At 37.5% G+C, this 24,037-nt stretch overlaps 1 protein-coding gene across 1 annotated transcript; it reads right to left on the bottom strand.

Annotated features, from left to right (window-relative positions):
- Nucleotides 1-1,673: 1,673 nt before the first annotated feature.
- Nucleotides 1,674-2,012, bottom strand: LOC149838596 (zinc finger protein 1-like). Its single transcript, XM_090008279.1, has one exon. It carries the CDS (start codon nucleotides 2,010-2,012, stop codon nucleotides 1,674-1,676), a length of 339 nt encoding a protein of 112 aa, XP_089864405.1.
- Between the last annotated feature and the right edge of the window lie 22,025 nt (nucleotides 2,013-24,037).

The raw sequence follows: 24,037 nt of genomic DNA, 5'->3' as shown, positions 1-24,037 counted from the left end.
TAAAGGTTGTATTGCTTTTTTGAGTTTTTACTTTTTGAAAGTACATTTTTTGTCTTATTTATTTTAAACCTTTCAAAGAAAGTTTAGAATTAATGATTTCAATCCCTTGCCTAATTAACCAAAAGAAAGAAAGAAAAAAGGAAAAAAAGTTTCACTCCAATATCTATGCAAATCGGCGTAATTAATCAGACGACTTGTATGGTACTGGCTAGGAATCGATATGGTACAAGGCAGATTCGCTGACGTTCAAATTTTTTAAAAATGATTAATTTTTTAATATTTTTTATAAATTTAAATATTATTTTAATATATTTTCAACACGTCATTTTTTTTCTTGAAAATTGGATGATTCAGTTCCATTAAGCTCAATCAGGAATTGCTGAATCGTTTCATGGCCTGATGCGATATTGACAACATTGCTCTGGATGTGCTTCAAAGATTGTTCAGTCAAAAGACTTCACATTATATGGAGCATTGCTGCATGGTGGGCATATATGGGTGCCGAGAAATGCCAAGATGGAAGAATGACTTCTAGTCAAAACATAATTTGTATCATTAGATTACGTGACGTGAGGTAATTTTTAATCATTTGAAAATCAACAGCCTGCTTAGTACCAAGTTTTATGATTGCAAAATCTATGTTTCTCTGTAAAAACCATTTTACCAAAAGTGGTACTGCTAAAAATGAACCATTCTTCACAAATCTGTGGGTCAATTCGACCAAATACTGATTACCACATGCTTAATAATTTTAGAAATTTTTGGATCCTGTCAAACTCTGGATGAGATTAGCAATCTCACCACAAAACCCACTCTTCTGTTAATCTCACCCAGCGTTTGACAGGATCTGCTCTATCATTTTGTTTTTTTTGTACCACACATCAAAACCGCACCTGAAATTGGAGACTCTGCTGCACTGGTCGTAGTTTGCTGTACCTCCTACAGTCTTGGAGGCGTAAAACTTCGTGGGCAGTACCTCACGTTTGAGGTTCTCCTGCCCACCGGAGAGCACCTAGCTTTGACCTTCCGGCAAAGATGATCTACCTGTGGGTTTCAAACTTGTAACATCCCATCAACTTGTTGACATTCACAAGTAGCCCCTAGCAGATGAGTGGAGTCCTTGGGAGCCTTTGCAGAATATTTTAATTTAGGTAAATTTAGATAAATAGACACTTAACATTATTGAAAAATAGAAGGAAATTCTCCGTTGTTCATAACTCAATAGATTTTCTAATAAAAAAAAGGGAAGCATCAAACAAGAATGGCAAAAGAACAAAATCCTGCTTCCACATTTTTTTTCAAATTTCTTCGCCTACTTTGTTTCCAAAAAATGAATCCAACCAGCGTTCCTTCCAAACTAAGGTAATAAAAACTTACCCATGGAAAAATGTCTCCATATATGTTCCCATGTTTGTTTACTTTACCTGCTTGCGCTTCCTCTGTTAATTTTCAGCCTTCTGCTTGAATTGCATGCATCTTTATGACTCGTGTAGAAGAATTTTGGTTTCTCACTGTTACAGCTAGAGTAAAAACACCCAATAAATGAAATCAAAGGTTCAAGGCTCAACAAGCTCAGGAGCTTGTATTTTTCTTCTTGTTAGAAATATATCTCCACAGTTTATAAAACCAAGCATTTACTTACCAAAAATGAAATGTAAAAGGCAAAAAAAAAATCATAACTTCAATGACAGATCAAGCTTGTTACACTCTTTCTGAGGCTCAAATTGGGCACCATTCCAGCCGAATTCGTAGCCATTGACCGCTGCCATCGGAGACCCCAAGTTCCTCCCGGTCCACTGGGCGAACCCACCATCAAACCTAGCTGCACCACCGGCTCTCCAGCCAGTGTCGCAATCGCCAAGTGTGTGCTTACCGACCGCAGGGCGTTGGTCAAAGTGCAACTGGGTCCAGCCATGGTGCACACTTGGTGCGGCCGGTTTATGAATCATGGCGTGTGCCTGGATCCCAAGAGACCGGTTTGGGAACGATCCATGGAGCGGCAGAGATGCCATGCTCTGGAAACCATGGTGGCTGCCAAACCCGGCAGCACTGCCGCCGAGCCTCTGACCTCTCTTGGCTAGAGTCCTCTCTCTCTTGTGTGCGTTCTGGTGACCACCTAGTGCCTGTGAGCTCAGGAAAGTCCTTCGGCAGTAGTTGCAAGAGAAGACCCTGGGTTCGAGCTCGGTCTCTTGTTCGGCATCCGGCTCGCGCCGGCGCTCGGCAGGGAAAGTATTGTTAAGGTTCTCTATCAGATTGAGTTCGAGCACAGCACCAGAATTCGAGTCATTCTTGCCTAGGTTTAGATCTAGTTCGATCTGAGCCTCCAACCCAGCGACCTCATGGTCCTTTGAAGTGGCCTCACTAGTTGCATCTGATATTTCATGATCAGATTTCTCTCCCCCCATCAGATCCCTCTTCTTCTCTGTTATATATGGACTGTCAGAAAAGAGTGATCAAATTGGAGGTCTATGGTGTTTACTTCAAGGAAATATGTTTTTTTTTTCTGAATCAAATGCAATGAGTTACATGGTATATTTATTGAAAGAAATAAAGGAGAAAAGAGCAATATTTCATGTTCAAAAGAAGTGAAGAAAAAAAGAAATAGAGAATTCAAACTTACTGTGATGTTGGTGAGGGATTTAGATTGTCACCAAGAAAAGTCTGATCACATAAATGAATGAAGGTGAGCTTTTTTTCTTCTTCTTCTGATAGAGAGGAACTCCTTTGTAAAGTCTCTAAAAGGTAAAGACTATGGGAAAAGGAAAGAATATGGACCAAAGTCCTGGACTACCCACTTTATATGTTTTTTTATATGTACAACAAATGAATTTGTCATACATGGAAGATTTATGCATTTATGGTCCTGTTTGTTTCTATAGAAAGAAATTGCTGACGTGGGCTGCTCAAATGGGTCTAATCTGAATAGGATCCAAACCAGATCATTTTCTATGGACAATCATAACAAAAAGTTAATTTCAATTGGATCTGAGTGTACAACCAACTCAATGTGGAGTGCATTATATGATCCTAATCAGCACACATTGATCATCAAGCAATAAAAGAATGCATACTGACTTGGATCTGAACACCTCAGATCTTAAGCAGTTTGCTCAGTGGGATTGCCAGTTGGACTATTGCTCTTAAAGTACAAAGCATCAAATATGATGCTGATCCTATCAATATTTTCTATAAGTCAAGTTGCTAAGTGGAACCGTCTCTCTCTCTCTCTCTCTCTCTCTCTATATATATATATATATATATATATATATATATATATATATATATATATATATATATATATATATATATATATATATATATATATATATATATAAAGTCCATACACTTTTTTATGGTAATTTAGTAAAAATATTAATACATGCTGGGTTAGCATTTTCTTAGGTCGCCATCATTGTAACAATATAGGCTATATATAGCCTATATATATAACATTATATATCACCACTCAATCCAAATCCTAAAAACTTTTAAAAAAATAGGCACTCAGATATATTAAGATACATGAGTAAAAATCAAGTTTTTTACCTGTATTTTTCTTTTCTTTTGGAAATCTAACCTTTCAATTGATGTAGATAAACAAAACTGGGGATTTTTGGGGGATTCAATTTAGAAAAAAAAAATAAAAGTAAACATACTTGATCCCCTTCATATCTTGTAGGTTTGAAGAATCCAAACATATAGCGTGTGTTAACATGTAATTGCGTTGAATGTTATGTTATATGTTTATTTATTTTCAATAATAAATGAATATTATAGCTAATGCACTGATCTAGTGCACTTTTTTTATGGATTTATAACCTGAAGAAACCGCTGTCATGAAGACCTGGTCGCGCTGGCTCAGCCTGTCATACCTACAGTCGTCTTGCTGGCAGCGTAAAACTCTGAGGTGCCTAGGACCCCTTCCCCCGGGGCATATGCTACGCATTGGCTTGCATAGATGGGCAATGCCCATGGGAATGGAACCTTGACTGCCTGTCTAGTAGCCAAGGACCCACCCTACACTAACCCTTTGGGGCTACTGATCTAGTGCGTGAATTTGATCTTCTATATATGTTCAATAGCAACTTGATTGCTAATAAATTAACAATGGATAGGCTATATAGCCAATATGTGATATGAATGGAAACGGCCATATATAAATTTGTGACCATGGTCACCATTACGTATGCATGAGTTTTTTTTTTTTCAATTTTTGTTGTAAAACTAATTCCTCACAGATGTGATCTACATGGTTTGGTTAGTGAAATCGGCTCTTTGATCATCCAATAAGTAGGTATAAATTTATGAACCTTGAAAAATCAAACGGCCTACAATGTGAAATGTTTTTTCAGCTCATAAAATAAAAAAATTTCATAAAAAAAACATGATCCAAAAGACAGTTCCTAACATTTGGACCATGCTAAATCTATCTATGAGGTCTGATTGGGTCGACCTAACCCATGACATGATCAAATAATCCACACTTGTGTGTGTGTGTGTGTCACCTATTCATTGCATATATTTGTGAGATATGTGGGCTGGGCGATTCTGACCAAGGGTAAAAGGAGTACTGAACAAGCAACAATTTAAGTGACTAGTTTGGTGGACTTATCTAGGTTGGGTGGTGGCTGGTTCTCAGGTGTTCAAATAGTGTATTCCATGCTCAAGTGTAGGACCCACGGCTGGAAAACTACACCTGACCTAACACAATGCATTGCTGTTGCAGGGAAATGGACTTAATTAGGAAGCACAGTAACGATCACTGAAAACCTGGATTAGAACCTAATTTTAATACCAAATCTACAGAGTTCAAGTAGGTTGAAAAATATTGAACATATATAGAGCATCTCATTTTCATTATTCTTCCCCCGCGGACGGGTTTGATTTAACAACTACGTACATTGACAAACTCTTTCTCTAAAACAAAACCTGAATCCGGTGCTTGCCTTTGACTATCAAGGTTTTCCCTTCTCACTTGGCTTCTCAACTCCCTAGGCCCTCCGCTCTTGATAGAGCTCCGGGCTGCGGCCCAGGGAGCGCAGGCAAGGGGGGAAGCAAACCTTTCAGGGTTTTGACTGCATGTAGGGCTGTTAATGGTCGGGTATCCAACCCATCAGGGTGCACCCAAACCTGCCAAAATAATATACTCTCGGGTTCAAGTTTGGGTTCGGGTTAATTATGTCGAGTTAGGAAAATAGAATATCAAACCTGACTCACATAATTTAGAGGTATTTTTAAAATATATTTTTAGTAAGAATGAACGTGGAAACACTTGGGTCAGCATTTTTTATGCCCATATATAATTAAATATCAAGGAGAAGGTTGGGTCGAGTACCCGAGACAACCTATCGACAGCCCTATCTACGTAGATATCCATCCTTGATTCTGTATGTTGCCCTTTCCTAAATTGATTATTCTGATAGCCGCTTGGATTGGGTTCAAAAATACAATATAGCTGCCCGCCTCCAGATCCACAGAGGATCAGGTGCAATGTGATTGCACACTTTTAGTGTTCTGCTGCACCTGATCACCCTCCATCGTTTCTTGGGCCCCCACAACTGACAGGCCCTATCCCCACTGATATTTTCTGCTAAATCCCTTTGTTTTCTTAAACTAGATAAATTGTTCACAAAGCTCTAATCACTATATAGGTTAGGCGAGTCAGCATAAAGCATTCAAGCCTAAGGATGTCAAGAGTTCAATACCTAGGTTGTGCTTAGATTATCACAAGGTGAAGGTGGTCCAGGGGTTTTAACTGCTTAGGGGTGCATGGGTCATATGGTAAGGCTTCATTCTCTTCCATTCATTAAATATAAAGAAAGACCTACATTCAAATAAATTTACTTCCACCCAGGGGGGTGGGACAGGGGCTCTGCATGGTTCGTAGGAGTTGTCAGGGCACTTTTCCTTGTTGTGAGACGTTGCATGTTCAAACCTCAGTGGTATGTAATAATAAGGGGTGGAGGTATGCCCAACAGAGTCTGGATCGGGTGCAATATAATTGCACACAAATTGTTCATTAAGCACCCGATCGCCCTCCATCAGGTCTTGGTTCCTGTACCTGGCAGGTCCTGTCCCCAAGATAGAGGATGATCGCCCTCCATCAGGTCAGGTCCTGTCTCCAAGATAGAGGGTGATCAGGTGCTTAACGCACAAGGGGCACTTGCATCTTATACAATTCCAAATCACATGCAATTCTATCTCATGTAACTCCAGATCATATGATTCCAAATCACAAGGTAGACAATGTGGTTTGAATCACAGGAGAAGCTAGTAAATTGGCACCAAATGTGATTTCAAATATGTCAGCTCCATTTCCTGTTGTTTGCTTGCATGATCAGTGATCAGTATGAGGCAGATGAGCCTCTGCCACTCACTATTGTGAGAGAATGATTCTCATTTAGGAACAAGCAAACAAGTTTCCATACTTCTACATAGACAATACCGTTTTGGTGCAACTCATTAAGGCTTTTTTTTTTTTTACAAACAGTACCTTAAGTTTTGAATGAGGGGTTTGTGTCTAGGAATACAATTTGGTACCTAAATGACTCGTAATTGAATATTTGCCTTATTTAGATGTCATGCTTACTGTCAAATTTTTTATCATCTCCAAATCCCAACTAGGTCTATAGATATCATCGATATGATTTATTTAGTAAAGAACATGTTTTGGATTATTAAATTGTATTGTGTTGACAGGTTTTTTAAGAGCTTGTAATATCAATCATCCATAATTCACAAAGTTTCATGAATAGGAAAAAAAAAACATGTTTTTTACATTGATTGATGCCTCTTACCCCGAAGCCTATTTTCTGATCCAGCTTTAGGTAAGGATATGAGATTGTCTTAATGGAGTCCACTAACCTGGCCAGTTTATACATGGGGTTTAGAAGAGCCCAACCTGACCACCTCAAACCCAGGCCAATAAGACTCCTGCCCAAACCAATCATGACAAGGTCCGGGTTGGTCCCATGCATGTCCACTCCTACCCATATTAACCGGTGTGTGCCTGCGCTCTACCTACATCCAACCAATGCCACAGAGCCACGTGGCATACGGTGACAAGATTCCTATTCATCGTTTGAGAAAGTGATTTGGCATCCTCACCGTCCACAAATTGCATAAAGACCGTCGGATCCTCGTGGGAAGAAACCATAGACAGTGAAGATGTCAAATCACTTTCTTAAAGTGATTTGACGGATTACCTGATCTGCTCTCCACACATTGGCCGACAAGTAGGTGGTAGATGACGTGGAGGGCCCACGGTGGCCCTCACTATGAGGCAGCATGCCTATCAATTAAACCATGGTCACATCCACAAAGTAAGCTTTCCCAATAATATCTCTCTCTCTCTCTCTCTAAACCATGTTCCACATGGTTTCACCAATAGGGAAGAGAGAAGATGATTAGCCTAAAGTGCTGGACCTTACACATCCCACTTAAAACAATAACAGACCCCAAATTGTTTGAGAGCCGTCCATCTTTGAGAATGATGGGACTTGGAGGGCCGAGTGAGCATAGTACAGTACCTGAATAAAAAGCGTATGAAATGAGAAAAGGAGAGGTGAGAAAGCACTACAGCACCCTCTTGTCTTTTAGGCTTTTTTTAGGACCCCACCCCCTGGGGCTCCTCAATAAATATGCATTTCCTTGTCCATACGCCCAACTTAACTAGATTCTCAAGGGATTTTGCATGTCTCTACCTTCCTTAATTTAAAAGGAATACAGCCATCTTATGGTGTTCACACAAAAATACATTTGAATGTGGATGAGATCATCAGTTGTGAACGCCTCCGTGTCCTCACTTCCTAGGGTGTTCACCCAACAGCAGCGACTGTACACCACTTAAGTAGTCCAAACAACATCCATCCCAAAAAGGCCAATTGTCATATAATAATATATCACTATGCCCACTTACTCATCGACCATATCCACACCACCCATATGACGTTCAAATCTCTCTCTCTCTCTCTCTCTCTCATCAAATTAATATTTGGTGCGGTTGAAGGCATCAAATTGTATGAAACTATATATTGAGCTGAAAATCATTCCTTTTGGTGTGTGTTTTTGTAAATTAAATCTTATGGATGTGATCTACAATATTTGTTTAGTGGGAAATGGGTTTTGAAACATATGGTTGTGACACATAAGCTGGTTTTTCAAAGATTTAAAAAATGAATGGGTTTTCCCATGAATTATCCAAAGAAATATGAACGATCTACAATGCCCTAAAATTTCATGACAAAAATCATATTTTTGAATTGAATTAACACGATCCAAGACTTGATCCTTAATTAGCAAACAAATCTTCCCGAATACAACAATGTGATGAAATTGAGTTGATAAAGCTTGAACCTATGATTTTTAGCTCAATAGTTAAATGTGTGTGTGTGTGTGTGTGTGAATATTTGCTGCAACTTCTCTGTAGAATTTAGTAAAAAACATCATGTTTTACATACATATATAAACCTTACAAATGTAATGTACATTGTTTGTTTGTTTAGCCTTTTTTTTTAGAATAATACATTTGTGTTTAGTCAAAATCATGTGTTGGATCATATAATTATGCTCATGTAAATAAGTTTGTCAAGAACTTTAAAAAAATCAACACCTCACAATGTAACAATTTTTTTTCACTTAAAACATGATTTTATATGAAAATGACACAATCCAAGACAAATGCTAAATGGACATGTACACACGTGTGTGTTTAAGCCAAGGGAAAACCTCTTAATCCACTGCACATTGACAGGCTTCCGGTTGTTAAAACCCTTTAGATTTTTTCTGCTTAGTGGGATTACACTCAGTTTTGACCTTGCAGCATTGGACGCCTCCCATGAGTTTCCCACCTCAGTTTATTACAATCGTTTCATATATTTTTTCTTATTTTTAGTACACAAAAAAAAATCCCATACTCTAAGAGAACTTTTTAAGTATCATGGGTTTTCTTTATAAATTTTTTTAATGATATTATAATAAGTTATTAACATGAATTAAGATAAGATTTAGGCTCTGTTTGGGGAGCCGGTGTTGGAGAAGAGATGGAGTGATGAGAGTGAAAATAAAAAAATGGGAGAGAGCTCTGAACATCTTCTTGATGTAGTTGAAAATGGTTCATCTTCAGTCCCACACCATTTTCATCTCCCAAAACGGTGTTCCCAAACTCCTTTGGTGGTTAAGTAGTATTAATTACACCCTCATTAAATATCATCTCTTCCCATCTCCGGCTCCCAAACAGAGCCTCAATGATGATAACGACGAGGGGTACACATGTTCATTTGATGCTTCTTTTTTCAGTTAAAGTTATTCTATTGATGGTCTCTAGTTATGTCAGATCAGCCATAGTAACCACATAAAGTGCAAGTAAAAGAAGCCAATATGGAAACATATAGGTTTGGTGCATTTCAACTCAGTTTGCATAGCTTTTAGACAAATTAAGTTGTCCCATGGAGTCAAAAGATCCTTTACTTTGATAAAAGAAAAAGATTTACAGGAAAAAAACTGTGTTTCTTTTATTGTAACAGGTGGTGGCAGAAAAGCACAAAAAATACAGGAGATAGGTGGAATAATTAGAGATGTGAACTACATGCCCCTGGCCATGTCACATGGACACGTCAAAAAGGACTCGGAAGGCACCATTTTTGTTCTGTTTTCTGTTAGAAATAGTATATCAGGGAACATTGATATGGGTATAAGTTGAAGTATCCCTGCGACATAGGCCTCAGCAGGCATCCTCTGGCATACACAGGAATTTGCCCCAAAAGGGCTCCACTCATCTGGTCATCCCCGGGGGACCTCAAGGATTTTACCAAATGAAGGCCAGCCAATGTGCAGTCGATGATGGGGTTTTCTTGTTAGACTAGCCACAAAAGAAAAAAAAAATACACATGCAGAAATTTCTGCCATATACAAACCAGGGATGGCAATGGACAAGGGAAGGTGCGGTCTCCACCCTTGTCCTGTCTCAAAACTTTTTCCTCCATTGTCGGTCCATCCCCATCTCCATTCCTGTTCCCGTCCCTGTCTCCGTCCCGTCCCCGTCCCCCTCCCATCACCATCACCATCACCGTCATTGTCTCTGTCCCTGTTTTTAAAATAACTTTGTTTTTTATTTTAAGAGGAATAGGAAGTAAGTAAGGAGGGGAAGGGTTTAGGGTTATATATATATAAGTATAATAATAATTTCATTAACGGGGATCCAAGACGAGGGACAGGACAAGGGCAAGAGTAAGTACATCCCCGCCTTCATCCCCGTACTGGTTTTAATTTTCTCCTTCATCCCGCATCCATTCCCCGTTTTATGTCCTCCGTCTCTGGTTCAAATGGGGCGGGTTTGGATGAATCTCTGTTTTTCTCAGATCCACCGCCATCCCTAACCACACCTAGGACGCAATTCACACAAGCAATAAAACTTTTATAAACTTGCAAGTAGGACCGGCATGTGACACAACTATGTGCATAAATTTTTTGAGAAAATAGGACATGAGGGGTTTACAACAACAACTACGCCTTCATCCCAAAACAATTGGGGTCGGCGATATGAACCAACAAATAAAATCATTTTGGGTCTTCCGCATGAATCCTTCTCCTCCATTCATTTCTATCCAATGCCATGTCCTCGGTGAGGTTCAAAGCATTCATATCCTTTCCTATCACCTCCATCCATGTCTTCCTAGGCCTACCCCGACCTCTTTTAACTAATATATTTTCCCATTTCTCCATCCTTCTAACTGAAGCATCATTAGGCCTTCGTCGAATATGTCCAAACCACCGTAAACGATTCTCTCTCATCTTATTTTCAATGGGTCCAACACCTACCTTCTTACGTATCTCCTCGTTCTGAATCTTATCTTTTATTGTATTTCCACACATCCATCTCAGCATACGCATCTCAGCTACACTCATTTTTTAAATATGATGTTTCTTGGCAGCCCAACATTCCGTACCATATAGTAAAGCGGGCCTAATAGTCGTCCTATAAAACTTTCCCTTCAACCGCAATGACATTCTACGATCACACAACACTCTAGTTGCACTCTTCCATTTCATCCACGCAACCTTTATCCTATGATTTACATCTGCATCAATTTCTCCATACTTTTGAATGATAGATCCCAAATATTTGAAAGAATCATCCACCGGTATTTCTTGCTCACCAAGCTTCACTACACTCACATCTCTATTTTGTTGCTTACTAAATCGGCATTCCATGTATTATGTCTTACTCTTACTCAACTTAAAACCTCTTGCTTCCAATGTCTGTCTCCATAATTCTAACTTAGCATTAACCCCAGCTCTAGACTCATCAATCAAAACAATATCATCAGCAAACAACATACACCACGACACATTTTCTTGAATTGATCTCGTAAGCTCATCCATCACTATAGCAAATAGGAAAGGGCTTAAAGCAGATCTTTGATGTAACCCAACCGTTATAGGAAAATTGGTTGTCACCCCTCCACAAGTGCGGACATTGGTTACTACTCCTTCATACATATCTTTAATTATACTAATGTACTTGAGAGAAACACCTTTCTTCATCATTGTCCACTAGAGAACGTCCCTAGGTACTCTATCGTAAGCCTTCTCCAAATCAATAAAAACCATATGCAAATCTTTGTTTCTCTCTCTATTTCTCTCAATAAGTTGTCTAAGAAGATGTATAGCTTCCATAGTAGATCTTCCAGGCATAAAACCAAATTGATTCTCTGATATCATGACAACCTTCCTCAACCTAGACTCAATCACCCTCTCCCAAAGTTTCATAGTATGACTCATGAGTTTTATACCACAATAGTTTGTGCAATCTTGTATATCACCCTTATTCTTATATAGAGGCACCAAAGTACTCTTCCTCCACTCATTAGGCATCTTATTTGTCCGCCAAATCTTGTTAAAAAGATTTGTCAACCATTCTAAACATTTCTCTCCCAAGCATTTCAAAGCCTCGATAGGTATACCATTTGGGCCAATTGCCCTTCTTGATTTCATTTTCTTCAAAGCCTCTGCAATTTCTTTCTTTTGAATCTTGCGCATGAAGTCACGATTCATCCCATGAAAAGGAATGAAAAAGTCTTCAAGATCCTGAGCATGACTTTCATTAAATTGCTTATCAAAATAATCTTTCCATCTCTCCTTAATCTCCTCATCTTTGACTAAAACCCTTTGCGTTTCATCTTTGATACATCTAACCATACCCATATCCCTCGATTTCCTATCTCTCATTTTTGCAATCCTATAAATATCCTTCTCACCCTCTTTGGTATCCAACTTGTCATAAACCAACTTATATACCTTATTCCTCGCGTTCCGAACCAGTTTTTTAGCTTCCTTCTTTGCTATCATATACTTCTCCAAATTCTCATTATCACGACTTTTACTTAGATTTCTATAACACTCTCTTTTAACCTTAATAGCTAATTTGACATCCTCGTTCCACCACGATGTATCCTTACCTAGCGGTGCACCGCCTTTAGACTCAACCAATACCTCCTTAGCCACCTTTCTCCTGCCACCCGCTATCTTATTTCACATAGATTCTGAATCCTCCTCGAGACACCAATCAACTTCCTTAACTACCCGCTCTACAAACATTTCTTGTTTAGCTGCTTTCAGTGCCCACCACTTAATTCTAGGATCTATCCTATGTCTATCCCTTTTGCGGCATTGTCTAATTCTAAGATCTAAAATTAAGACTCTATATTGTATTGCTACACTTTCTCCCGATATAACCTTACAATCGATGCAACAACCCCTATCTCTCTTTCTAAGTAGGAAAAAATCTATCTGACTCGTATTAACCCCACTTTTAAATGTTACTAGGTGAGACTCCATCTTCCTAAACCAAGTGTTTGCTAAGATCATATCATAGGACAAACCAAAATCTAAAATCCTTTCTCCAGTATCGTTTCTTTCTCCTATACCATAGAATCCATGGATACTCTCAAATACATCCCTACTAATGCCTACATGCCCATTAAGGTCACCGCCGATGAAAAGCCTTTCTCCATAAGATATCCCTTGTACTACTCCATCTAAATCTTTTCAAAATTGATGCTTAGTGGAATCATCTAAACCTACTTGAGGTGCATAAACACTAATAATATTAATAATATTTGTACCTAATATTAATTTAATAAGTAAAATCCTATCACCCTTCCTACGGACCTCAACTACATGAGGGGTTTATTAAATTTTAATCTATAAAAATTATTTTTGATATTTTAATGTGCAAAAACATATTTTTGTCTAAATATAATTAAAATTTATCAAAAATCTATTAAAATAGTGTTGGTACGTTCTTGGCTGGTGTCAATGTGTCTAGTGACTACAGTCTGTGTCACCGAGGACACATAGCCAAAATGGTGTGTCCCTGTGATAGCTTGTAAATAGCATAGCAAGTAAAGCAATTGATCTTTGCTGTCCCTAATGGTTTTAGGAAAGTTCTTTTTCTGCATGAAGCTTTATAAGGTCAAAGGGGAAAAGGTAGACACGATGATGCAGATCGGCCAAAACCAAAAGGGTAGATGCACAAACTGGAGTCTGTGGTTGACCCTTTAAACCAAAAGGGATAAAGAAGAAATCTGATTTTCTTTTTTGACATATCTACTACTACAAAGATAATTGGTGTATTGTTGAGCCCTCTTATCAGATTAATTTTGATACTAATACATGCCTTTCAAAAACTTAGGGGCTAAGTTGCTTTAAGATGTGGTGAGCCTATGTGACAGGTTGCTAAAGACTAAGAGTTAGCTCATTTAATTTGTACTTGGTTTTTTTTTCTATTTTATTATTTTATTTAGCATCATTTATAGGTAAATGATGGATTGAGATAGACTTAAAGCATTAATGATTGACTTTAACTGGTGTGTGTGTGTGTGTGTGTGTGTGTGTGTGTGTGTGTGTGAGAGAGAGAGAGAGAGAGAGAGAGAGAGAGAGATGCACATAATTGATGGATGAGTAAAAGTAAAAGGGTATTGGGTGCAAGAAATTTGATGTTTTTTGTTTTTTTTAATTAACGTTGGCATGTGTTTTGAGAATGTCATTATAAATTTGTTTGGTCATTTGTATAAAGATTTTCAAAAAAGAAAGTGGCACTTTGTAATTTTTTCAAAAACTTAAAAGTAAATTTGTTAAAGTCTCTCCCCCTCTCTCACGGTAACCACAAAATAAAGAAAATAAAGAAACCTGCATTATTGCCCCCCATGCGCAACGTCTACCTATGCCTTTTATATTTGCCAAAATCAGTCCCTCTATCGTCAACACATCAATGTTTGTATGAGCACTGATTCGGTCTTCACGCATTGGAGACTAGCACTTTGTAGGTGTGGCTTTCTCTTTCATATTTCAAAGCAAGTGCATCCTCGCTTTCCAATTCAAGATTTTGAGTCCCCACTTTAATTCTACTGTTCTCCTTGAGATGAGAAGTTTTATATGAAAATATTTCTCACTTCTATAAACATTTCCTTTTTTTCCTTTTAATTGTTTTTTTTTACTTGGTAATATATTGTCTTAGTTTTTCTCTTTTTTTACATGGGAGAGGTGCATGACGTTTGGTTCTTCCACCTCCTTCTCCCTTCCACTTTTTCCTTAAAAATCGAGTTTTCTTTATGATAATTGGTAGGGGTTGGCTTTAATTTTTTTAGGCGGTATTGGGATAGGATCGAGTTTTGAATCATGCATGTCAATTTATGCATGGTAGCTAATACGCTGGGCAATCCTGACTTGTTTGATTTTGTTTTGCTTTTTTCTATTGGTTTTATGATATATTTGTCTGATAATATTATAAGAGAATGTTTATGTACGTATAAAAAATGTATTGAAACTTTGTGTGATTTTTCTTTGATTATACGGAATTAACAAAAAGCTATTCCAGTACTATATTAAAAAAGAAAAAATAAAGAAAAATTGCCCACATGGGGAAAGACTTTGTGTTAGTTTATTTTCTTTTCACTAAATACGGAAGTTTGTAAAATGATTTCCCATTTATTTATCTATAGCCTTTAACCAAATGGGTTAAACCTCGCAAACCTACTAAATTGCCTTTTCACTTCAACTCCAAAATATTTTTGTTGGTCATTAGGTTTTTCTTTATTTTTTATCGACAAAACTTATATTTTTTAGAATGTCTTTATGCATCATAAGGATAAATAATAAATGTTTTAAAAATGTTTTAAATTAATTCAATCTTGATAAAAGTGTCTAATATCAATTTTTTTTACCGTTTCAGTTGCCTTGTTGGTCTAGTGTTTAATAAAAGTGCAAAAAGTAGGCATAATTGGTAAGGCTCACAACCAGATCAATTGGATCTGACTTCATATCTGCTTAATTAGACTGACTCCAATGACACTCTGTGTCCCTATGTGTCTATCAGGATTGATATCAGCCTGCAGTAGACCCATTTACTGCATAACCATACTAAGGTAATTTTGATATCCAATGGTTCAAATGATGAACACCAAGTGTACCACCAACAGCCAGTTCATGTTTGACTGGTGGACCACTAATGTTTGTGTTTTGGGGTCCAACCTCCCAAGGAGGAACCAAGAAGTTCATTAAATATTTACAAGAAAGGTGTAGTTGAATTTGATTTTACGTGTGTTAGCAGGTAAGAACTTTGAAATGCAACTGCATATGTTGGTCAATGATGACTATGAAAGAAACAACACAGGTTAAAACCAATGCCTTGACCTATTATCTTTCTTTCTTTTATCAGGAAAAATGAAAAGTTAAAAAAGTATGGTTGGTTGTCTTCTTTATGCAGATCAAACATTTAGAACTATTTTGCAGTTGAGCACATATTCGAACAACTCACATTATAATAATATGAAAGCATAGTTACCGAGGTGGTATCCCATGTGATAAAGCGGGGTCCTGTGTCAAGCTGAAGGCCCAGGATCGAATCCCTGCCACATGGGGCGGCTGTTGTTCTGATAGGGGTCTGCCCAACCTAGTGCAGGAAAGAATTCTTTATAGGAATATATATATATATATATATAAAAAGGTGATGGACTCACCAATCAAAAGGTCCTCCTTTCAGACAAAGGAGTCTCATGAATCAACAAGATGATTTGGTCCCAAGGTGAAGAGAAAAAGACTCTCTTGGTTGGACATGATGCCAAGTGCAGGGAGGCTTCCAGTGCTCTGAGATAACGACGTACCATGTTTTAATATGTATTTCATCATAAAATGAATCTCTCTCTCTCTCATTTTTTTCATGTTTTCTCAAATCTGCCTCTACATGCTTGATTTTATAAGAATTGACTCTTAGATCGTCCAATTCCACACATGGGTAGGTTTTTATAAGGTTTGAAAATCAATGGTCTACAATTTTGATAAATATTCAAATTCAAAAATTCATATTTTCATAAAAAACATGATCCAAGCATTGTTTTCTAGCAAATCGACCATGCTGAATGCATCTGTGGGGTCAGATTTGCAAAAGTTGCCCCCAAATCTCCTGATCGCTCACAGTAGACTCCTAACTTAGTAGGCGCCTACTATCTACTCATTATTCATCATATTGTCATTGTCACTTTCACATGGTTGCAAGATTAATGGCGTGTTTGTAAACCTTGTGATTTTGGTCATGAAAAAGCATTCAAAGTGAAATAAGTTTCTAATCTTCTGATTGGCCTTACACCGTGAACTTTGGCTCAATTGATTCCATGCAAATCATGTGAATGTTTTCATAAAGGACTGCTTTCATATGCATAAGCAAAGTAATCGCTCCCCAATTATCAACCAGATCAGCTTCCACCTGATCACAGATAGGGACACCCTGAGTATTGTACTCTTGACATCCTTCAGCCAAAACACCTTACGCTGACCTACCTAACCAGGTGTTCACTTGAGCAATATTGAACCCTTCATATTGTCAAACAAGGCTTGAGGCAATATATGCCTTTCTTCCAATGTCACAAAGACGTGAACATGAACTGTGACTCAATAAGAGCATGAGAAGCCAATTTACAAAATGTTGAAAAATAACACATGAGGACATGAATTTCTAATTATTTAACTGATTAAAATAATTTAAAATATCTTAATATATATAAACTTAAAATATAATTAAAATTATTTAAAAACTCTTAAGAATAAAACAATGACAGCACGTGTCCAAATAGCGTGTCGTGTCACCTAAAGACTGCACCCCAAATGGGGTATTATCCCTATCACACATCCTTCTTCTCCAGTTCATCAACCTAATTGACATTTTCTTTATGCAACCAATCAAACTGTTGTCTTGATGGCACGTTATTCATCCCATGCAAGAAAAATATATGCTTTGTGAAGATGCATTTAATTAAGTAGAATGTCTCCTCAGTTATCACAACTCTTTTTAAGTACGCCAGGCATCCATGTACTACGTCTTTCAATCCAACCACCATCATCATATCTCGTCCACCAAACCATATTTTTTTTTTCTTCAACCAAACAGAAGTGCCCTTGTCTAGAAGCAGAAACAAAAACCATTTATCACAAATCATATTAAGGGCCTGTTTGTTTTAGGGCATTTTGATGGGAAAATGCTGAGCTGGCAGGAAAGCCCATGCTTTTTCCACCATTGATGAAACAACCAACAGTGCAATGGAAGGGAAATGTGTGAGCTGGTGTCAGCCCCAGCTTTTCTCACCCTCTCCCCCTTTTCATGTCATTTTTGAGTCACACTTTCCCCCCCATGTGAAAGTCATTTCTCATCCTTGGTGCACGATGGCAGTAGGGCTGGTAAACGAACCAAACACGTGTTGTTCGGGCTCGGCTCATTTACAATCAGTTAGTGTTCGGGCACAGCTCATCTCAGCCGAACCGAGCTCAGCTTGTATAGGCCCGAGCTGAACAAGCCAAGCCTGAGCTTGCTTGTTTAAGTTAAAAAACATTTTTTAATCAAGAGGTCTAAGGTGAGAATGAAACTCTTGACCTAGTGGTTTTAAGCACAACCATTCAACCAGTGGAGCTACCATGTTTCTTATAATGATTAAGATACATATAAGCTATACGGGGAATGAAAACCTACCCAATAGAAAACCCACCAAACCTACCCAATAAAAAATGTTTATCAGATTTTTGGTGTTTTTTTTTTAATTCTGACCTTACAACGTGATCTATGCACTTGTTTTTATAGGAATCAGTTGATTCTTAGAGCATTTGATTTCGATGCATGGATATGTTTTTATAAGGTTTCAAAAATCAACAGCCTACAATTTCATAAAATTTTCAGGCTCCAAATACCATTTTTCCATCCAAAATGGATGATCCAAGTGTCGATTTCTGGTAAATCAATCATGCTGAACACATCTGTAAGGTCAGAATTTTGAAAAAAAAAACACAGAAAATCCGATAAATATTTCTTATTGGGTAGGTTTGGGAGGTTTTATATTGGGTAGGTTGTCATTTTCCTAAGCTATATAATTAACTTTAACAAGCCTATACCAGCAGAGCCGAGACAAACACCCTATTGTTTGTGCTCAGCAAGGCTACTTATAACAAATGAGCTCGCGCTCGGCTTGTAATCTAAATGAACCAAGCACTAACAAGCTGGGAATGAGCCGAGAAACCAGTTGTTTGGTTCGTTTCCCAGCCACAACTGGCAGCATGGTGGGCTCCAGGGATGAAAAAGGGAGTTCCCATCCCTAGCATGAAAAAAAGGGACCCTATGATAGACTTTCGCATTCTTCTTGATAGAGTGCACACTGGCGACTTCGTTAACAAATTGTACATGCTTGAATCAGAAGGAAGAGAACTTCAAACATTCTGAACAATTTCACAAATCTTAGTAACAGAATTTTCTCAGTAAGAGAAAATCTCATAATAAATTAAAAGAATTTGAAGAAATCTTTTGGAAAGAATCTCAGCATATTTAAAACTTTAAAAATAAAAATGCTTAAAAACATTAAAAAAAATAAGAAAAATAAAAAGCTGCATCCCTATTTTTGTTATATAGCATAATAGAAATGGCCTCGAGTCCCAGTCACGAAAAAAATTACAAAACAATCTTGAAAGAAAGGGCATTTCTAAGGGGAAGAAACTGTGTAGGAGAATAAGGATAAAGAATATACTTAAACTACAAAGATATGCTAGCAATTTCAGTTTTATAATCAAATTTTAAAGTTGACTCTCAAACTTCAGGAAAAACAAAAATGGCGCCTGCTCCCCTTTCTGTTATATAGCAACAGAAATGGCCTCAAGTCCCAGTTGCAAACAAGAATACAAGATGATCATGCAAGCAGGGGCGTAGCTAGGGGGGGGCAGGACTGGGCTGTAGCCCAGTCCTGCCTCCCCAAACAGTTAAATTTTTTTTTTTTTTTTAAAAGCCCAGTCCTAGCCCTGCCCTGATTCCATATGAAATAGATTTTTATCCATTTTTTAGCCCAGCCCGGTCCTAGCCCAGCCCTTACTGCAGCAAATAGTTTGATTTGTCCATATGAAATAGATTTTTATTAATAATTGTAGCCATTTTTTATTTTATCTCAAAAAAAATTTTTCCGGGGGCGCTGCCCCCGAACCCCCGACTATCACACAAATAATTTTTTTTTTCTACACCCTTGTTTGCCCACCCCTCACATGAATCCTAGCTACGCCCCTGCATGCAAGGGCATTCCAAAGTGGAAGAACACACATCTATGCTCCTCTAAAACTGTTTTTGACAGGAAAGAGAACAAAAAGGAAGTAAACGATAGCCCATCTTTGATGCAAGTTGGGCATATTGGCAGGAGGCTATGAAGTCTATGCAGATGATATCTAAATCCAGAGGCCCACAAGGGGTACATACTATTTTGTTTACAATCTTGTATGCTACATTTGTCAGCCAAAGATGTTGGATGGAGAAAGGAACAAAAACAAAATCCAAAGGTTTCCTGAAAACAATAATCACCACTTTCTTGTTACTCAGCATAGACGCTTACGTGAAGAATCAGTGAAGACAATTCATTTTAATTTACATGGTGAGTGATTATTTCAAGTTATCCTTGATCTGTTTGAGATCCCTACCTAACCTTCAAACATTTTTTCTAATGGGAGTTAACAATGTAGCAAACAAAATATGTAATTATGTTGAATTTAACCTGATGCTATTCATATTTATGTGCATCTCAGATTCCCACCTATGATTACTAATCAGGACCATAAACAAGTTTTTATTGCTTCTCGTCTTTTAGATTAGCATGCAATGTAGGGGAAGTTCTGAAAACCATTTGCAATATGATATAGAACTGCAATATCTGGATGTAATTATTAATCCTGATTTATATTGGTTCATTGTCATCCATTTATAGGATATTTAGATGTATCCATCAGTACTGGAAGCTTTTAAAAACCTTGTAAATTTGCTTCAAAAGCACGAAACCACGTGCTTCTTTCACCTTTCCAAAACTTTATGGAAAGCTTGCTTCCACCATTATGAAAGTTGGAGTTGCACCTTTTGTTTAGTATTTTCTTTTCTTTTTACAAAATATCTTGTATTATAAAATGTATATATGATATTTTGGGCAAAAGGCCTAAAGATGTGCTGAAGTAAAAATACTTCTATTTTTTTCTTTAATGCTACTTCCTACACGCTCCAATTATTCTTATGCTTCATAAATGCTGCACACCTCATGCACTGAGGCACTTTTTAAAAGCTCACTTCCATTTCACCCACTGCTTCTCAGTCCAGATAGTAGACAATTATGAAGAAAAATCACAACTCCATACTTTTACCAAATGTAGTGATTCTTGGCCCAAAAAATCTCTAAAATGGCCCTCTATCTGGCACAAAAGAACCAAAAGCAAAATCCCACATCCTTACTCATTATTGGAGAGGTTGCTGATGTCACTAGGTGGTAACCAGAATCTTCAACTCTGTCCCAGAGCTTGACATCTGCTATGATACCATATTTAACCCATTGGGGCTATATTTACAGTGTTATTGAAGGTAAAAACAAGAAAAAATTTGTGAAATAGATAGAGAGAAATGAAGAAGATGAGGTATCGGGTGATGTAGAGAGAAAGGAGACACTAAGAGAAGAAAAATTAGGCAATCTTAGTGTCTTCTCATTCTATTGAGCATCAAATATTTACATAACTTTTCAGGTAGGAGAAAATTGCCCTTGTAAGATGCAGAAAGCAACAAGAATATGCAAAATAGGAGTACAATGACAAAAATACCTACTAGTAAACCTATTATTCTTCTTGGAAAAAGGAAATTGTAACCAGAGATTCCAGAAATGAGCACATGTAGGTGTCTTATATTTGAGTTACAATTAAGAAAGCAAAATAGCTAACATGAAAAATAAACATTAGTTATGGCATGCAAGATCAATGTATAGCTTCTGAAAAATAAAACTTTCACACATGGTGATGAACTAAGCATGAACCCTACCTAAATTCTACTAGTTGGATTTCCCTGTAGCCTATGTCACATAAGTACGAGTGCGGGTCCGGGGTATCACATGGGTATGATACAGAAATTTCCAGAAATATGGGTATGAAAGTATATATATATATGTGTGTGTGTGTGTGTGTGTGTGTGTGTGTGTGTGTGTGTGTGTGTGTGTGTGATCTATATGTGAATGAGTTTGAATTATATTCCTTGGTCTATTGGTGAGCCATATCCCTAAGGATTGTGAAAGATGCTCCACTAGAAATATTCTTGTTATTGTTTCCACCCAAAAGGTGGTTCCCACTCTAATAGCTCCAAATAAATCAAATACATGTCACTTAGAGAAGAAAATGTCCCATATATATATATATATATATATATATATATATATATATATATATATATATATAAACTTCCATTCATGAACTAAAAGTCTTAACACATATCACAAATATATAGTTAACAATTATCATATATATAGTTAACATTAGATGCTTTTGATCTCACATGTTGGCCACAAGTTGACCAGATTACAAAACGGATGAAGTGGGCCATGTTAGGACCCAAACTTAGTTTACCCATAGCCCAAGAGTACCCAGTACCAGTGCCCCATGTCAACATGGTATGACACGAGTACTGCAGCATGGTAGAAGTACCCATGTTACATAGCCTATAACTGAAAAATAGTGAAAATATTTGAACCACCCCTCTTTCGTTAGTGTATTGTTTTATACAAGTATTTAATCTTCCAAAACTAAAGAAAAATATGAAAATTGGAGGAAAGAGAAAGTTAAACTCTACACGAACCAAATATGAAACAGAGTATTTGGTGGGAGAGGAGAAGAAAAACAAAATTCGCAAACAAAGGAGGCATGCAGAGTCTTGGATTATTAATTAAAATGGTGTGCAAGGATTCTCTTTCAGCCAGGCCCTTGCCCATATGATAAAGTTGTCCATCTGAACGATTCTAAACCTGGGTTTTGTCTGCAACCCTCACAACATAGAGGAGAGGCATCTTTGCAGGTTGATGTGAGTGATGTCACCACATTCAGCTGGATGTAGACCATCTAACTTGAAACTTCACACCCATAAGCAGTGAAAAAGGAACCAACATTCCAATTGTTATAAGCCCCCCCTCCCCCTACACACACACACACATTGGGAATAAGAGACTCATAGACAACATATCAAAACTCAAATAGATGTAAACTTTAACACCCAAAAGAACGAAAATTGCTTTATTTACAAATTGGAAATGAACAAGTTGCCAACTTACAAGAGAACACTGACTATTCACAACAGTTTACTTTGACAGCCAGTAAATTAGAATAAGAAACGTGCAAGAAGAAGCAACAAGTGAAAGGATGATAGTATCCATTGACTTTTTCTTTTTTATCAAAGAGAGAATATTATTGACCTGCATAATCAGAGTAAGTGATACTCATAAACTGCAGCTAAAACGCAATATCAGAAAACATGAATGATAGAGTGATTCAGCTGTAAAACTTGAAAATTCAAGAAATCTAACATACCGTCGGTAAGCCGCCACTGACATCACTAATCTTTGTGCTGATACCACTAAATGTTAAGCGTTGGAAAACAAGTGCTCCCAAGGTAGCTTGGGCTTGTGATATAACATTATCTATCTGTAGAACCACAAATGTCCTGGTGTTAATTCAAGACAAGATTCAAATGTTCAGAAAGAACATTTTCTCAGAAAAATATTGCAGTTACTCAAACAGGCCTCAGCAAAAAATACAATTGAAAGTAGTCCATCCAGATGCCCACAAGGGCTCTGCACACCTGACTTGGTGGATCAGCTTAAGGCGACCAAGTTGAAGGATGTCAAAGACTTTGATACCCAAGGTGCACGTCCCTTGCTGCAGGACAAGCCAACAGGAAGCTATTCCTGGTGGGAAGGAGGGAGTAGTAGTGGAATTTCACACTGCAGAGACTGAAACAAGCCCACAGTGAACGTGGTACCTCTCAGCCAGTAACAAGACGTCCAAACCATAGCGGTGGTTTCTCCTTGTTATAAAAAAGGAGAGGAAAAAACAGTATCCAATTCAACAGACAATGCAGTACTGTTTCTATCTCCTAGGGGTCCATGAATTGCCATTAGTCGTTACTTAGCTACTAATTTTAACAGAAAGATGCTGATTGTCTTTTATCAAAACTCCAGTTTGAAAGTGTGTAACAATAATTTGTGTCAAAGGTTTGAAAATTCAGTGTCCTATTAGAGATGCTGGCAGAGCTATCATAATAAAATGCTGGGGTATAGTTACTATCTGAAAACACAGATACTTAAGCAACTTTTTGTATCCTAATATAAATTTTTTATTTATTCTAATCCAGAATGGGATTTCAAACCATAGAGTCCTCATGCAGAAGAGTGCCCTTTTATTGCATTGCAACTCTGTTTGGCTTTTTTCCTTCGTCAATTATATACTATGGTATCAAAGAACAGAATTCTACAAATATCGCATAACCATCCTTATCCACTTACCTTTATTCCCTTATATCTCCTCTTTCTCTGCACTCTTGTTCTTCATCATCCACAAGAGGGCATTTAATTGCAAGGAGGATTCTTTACAAGCAAATCTGCATGGTATCCCATACCCGCATCCGCATCCATGTGACATAGGCCTGGACCCACTGCACGGGTTGAGAATTTCT

Source organism: Nuphar pumila, chromosome 5 (assembly GCF_984573655.1).
Source record: "Nuphar pumila chromosome 5, dmNupPumi1.hap1.1, whole genome shotgun sequence".
Taxonomy (NCBI): Eukaryota; Viridiplantae; Streptophyta; class Magnoliopsida; order Nymphaeales; family Nymphaeaceae; genus Nuphar; species Nuphar pumila.
The sequence above is the reverse complement of the archived record's forward strand: the minus strand, read 5'-3'. Positions and strand labels throughout refer to the sequence as shown.